The sequence below is a fragment of the Sycon ciliatum genome, chromosome 5 (assembly GCF_964019385.1).
Source record: "Sycon ciliatum chromosome 5, ocSycCili1.1, whole genome shotgun sequence".
Taxonomy (NCBI): Eukaryota; Metazoa; Porifera; class Calcarea; order Leucosolenida; family Sycettidae; genus Sycon; species Sycon ciliatum.
The window spans coordinates 15,018,799-15,022,072 of NC_088647.1; the positions used below are offsets into that span (position 1 = coordinate 15,018,799).

Sequence of the window (3,274 nt, forward strand, 5' to 3'; positions counted from 1 at the left end):
GTCATTTAATTTAGTCCCAAAGCTCCTTGGACGAAAAAGACGAAATTAAATTCCAGACGAATATTTCTGCTTGTACAGTAGATATCTAGCAAGAGTGATTGCACTCCAGTCCAAGTGCATCATAGTATTCATACTCATAGTACATGCACAGACAGTGCCCATACATGTACACCGTGTACTACCGTGACTATGCAATCATGTACAATGTACATTCACTCACAGCCGCATGCATAGTCCAAGCTTCGTGGCGTGTTCCGGTGGGTGGTTGTAAATGAAAACGTCACGCACACACACACGCACACACAAACACACACACACACACACACACACAATAATTATTATACACCCACACACCCACATCACAGTTGTATAAACACTGCACAAGCACATCGGTAGGAATTTTCTTATTCGCAAAGCCCCACCACCAACACCGTGATACCATCACAAGCACGAACAGCGTATAAATACCAGCGAAAAGGACAGTAGAAAGTCAGTCGAGTTCCTCCTTCCAGTCTCAGTGCATCATTATAATTCTTTTGAAAGTCTCACTTGTACCGTAAAGAATGGCCCGCGCCCTGCTGTTTGCTTGTCTGGCCGCTCTGGTCCTTCAGCTATGTCATAGCAAGGCGCAACAAGATAATAGTCCATTCCGCCCCGGCTTCAGCGGGGGTGCGTTCGGTGGTGCCGCGGAGGAGGCAATCGGGAACGCGTTTGCTGCAATTGGCGACGGAGTGGGTAATGCTGGTGGCGACGCGGCGGGTGGAATTGGCAACGCGTTTTTTGATGTAGTTGGTGACGGGTTGGGTAATGCTGGTGTTGACGCGGCGGGTGGAATCGGCAACGCGTTTGATGCAATTGGCGACGGATTGGTCCACCCTGGCTTCAGCGGTGTGTTTGGTGGTGCTGCGGAGGAGGGAATCAGGAACGCGTTTGATGCAATTGGCGACGGAGTGGGTAATGCTGGTGGCGACGCGGCGGGTGGAATTGGCAACTCGTTTTTTGATGCATTTGGCGACGCGTTTGGTGCAATTGGCGACGGATTGGGAAATATCGGAGACGGGACCGATGTGCTTGATAATGGTCCTACCAATTCAATTCAATTCAATTCGGCAACGTCCGTCCATGCCCGTTTTGGCCAGGTTCTGACTCTGCTAGGCAGTGGCTGTGTGGCGTATATTATGCTGTAAGTCACAGCCGTCCGGCCATAATCCAGGACAGGTCGGTTCTGGACACGTGCACACAGTCAACGTCTCAGTGACTTGTATTTAACCTTTCCACCAATGCTGTGATGGCCTTCTCGTCATTACAGTGTTAGCATGTGGACGTGTGGAAGACGCATGATACCTTTCCATCACCTGGGATCGCTCATGACTTGCTCATACAGGCTCATGCATGCCTCTTCACTTCTATCCACCTGATTGTTCTTTCTCTGTGTTTCTTATCATTACTATCTTTCATTTCACTCTCACTTTGCGTACGTTCTCGCATCCCCTTGACTATGTTCCCTGTACATACGCAAATAGGAGATCCTCCCGATAGGCGTTAGTCTTTGAGTAATCTGAAAATAAAGATCCCTATCCTGGCATCAGTTTTTATGATGCCCTACAAGCATCAGTATAATAATAATTATTATTATTGTCTGCAAGCGCTTCAGAGTTCAGAATATTTTCTGCCATAAGTTAGTTGCACGCTTCAACTCTTTGCTCAGTGTTCTGGGATAGGATATGTCGGATACTAAGTCCACTTGACTGCTGCTTGTGGGTCGGGGTATGTTCTCACTTCTCAGTGTTGTATATTGTACCTCCTTGAAGTTGTTAACTTATCTCTTAGCTTGTGATTGCAACTGTTTTTTTATTAGTGGCTTCTGTTCTCACCTCTAAATGGTTTCACTGATACGTGCACTATTTCACCTCACGGCATTTTTGAGTAAACTTTACCTGTATTTACATTGTGTAAATCGTTGATTTAGCTTTGCCAGTAAAATGAGCAAATCCATCTAAAGAGATTATGATGGCAACTAAAACGTTCAAGGATACCCAACCCGTGCGAATGGTGTGTGTGTGTGTGTGTGCGCGCGCGCGTGTGTGTGTGTGTGTGTGTGTGTGTGCGAGTGTGTGTGTGCATTCAATGCGCAACTTGCTTTAGTTACTGCGTTTATTTCATTTCCACGAAACCTGTTTTTAAAACACTATACATGTTATTGTGCACATATCATTGTATCATTCTGTTATTGTATTCACGAAAATTATGGTGACCACCATAACGAAAATTATGGTGTATAAAACAGACCTCCAGAAGAGTATAGCAAGGTAAGACAGAAACGTGCGTGGAGAACAGTCGAATGCGCGAGTGGGCAACACACACAATCGTTGTGCAAAGTACAGCAATATCTCGTCCTACTAGTCAGCAAAGAGATTCGCCGAAGGATGAAGTAATTTAGTTGCGCCTTTCACAATCTCTAGCTGTCTCTCTCCCTCTATCTTCTTTCCTTCCCTTACTCTAGTAACAGTTTCGCAGCATTCCGCTAGTGCATCACATATGCAGCCGCTGCACTCAGTAGCAGCGCTGCAAGCTGACCGCGAGGCCACGAAGCCGACGATGTTGTCACAGCTGCAGCAGGGCCGCCGGTAGACGGTTGTCCTACAGGTCCGCCAGTAGATGGTGGCACAGCAGGGCCGCTGGTCAATGCGGGGGGACCCTTGCCACCTGGATCCCTGGGTGGCCTGCCGGTGTTGCAGTTATCCCCATAGCAACACTGGTAGACATTGGCCTCGATGACCACTGAGCTATCGAATGGACTGGTCTCAATGTCTCTGCTAGTATTCTGGGCACCGCAGTTGACCTTAATGTCTCTGCTAGTATTCTGGGCACCGCAGTTGACCTTAAGCGTGAAATCCTTGTCACATCCCTTCTTCCATTTCAGCTGGAAACCTGTTCCCAGGAGCACAAGGATAGCACAAGGACAAGACGAGCCAGTTTAGAAAAAGTAGCACACCGCCAGATAGTGATTGGCGTGCTGCGTGCATTTCAATCAAAGTTTAGGCAAACATCTGTCCAACGCCTTCATCACCACGGTGGTTCACTGCAATTGCAATAGAGACAAAGCTATGTACATGCACACGCCCATTGATTGTAGTACATGTGTATCACCAAGAGTACAGGCGGTTATGTACAATGTACTCTTGGTATCACGCGCATGTAGGCATATGCGGATAGTACCGGCAGAAAAATTGGCAGAATTCGGTACTTTTCCTGGTAAGTTTCATGCATGTTT

General features: G+C 47.3%; 1 protein-coding gene across 1 annotated transcript; it reads left to right on the plus strand.

Moving 5' to 3' along the window:
* The first annotated feature begins 563 nt into the window (after positions 1-563).
* Positions 564-1,187, plus strand: LOC135816812 (uncharacterized). The gene has a single exon (XM_065329913.1). The coding sequence runs from the start codon at positions 564-566 to the stop codon at positions 1,185-1,187; it is 624 nt and encodes a 207-aa protein (XP_065185985.1).
* Positions 1,188-3,274: the final 2,087 nt, after the last annotated feature.

Excerpts from the sequence above, each read along its gene's own strand:
- LOC135816812 (XM_065329913.1), top strand. The coding sequence starts at position 564 with ATGGCCCGCGCCCTGCTGTTTGCTTGTCTGGCCGCTCTGGTCCTTCAG.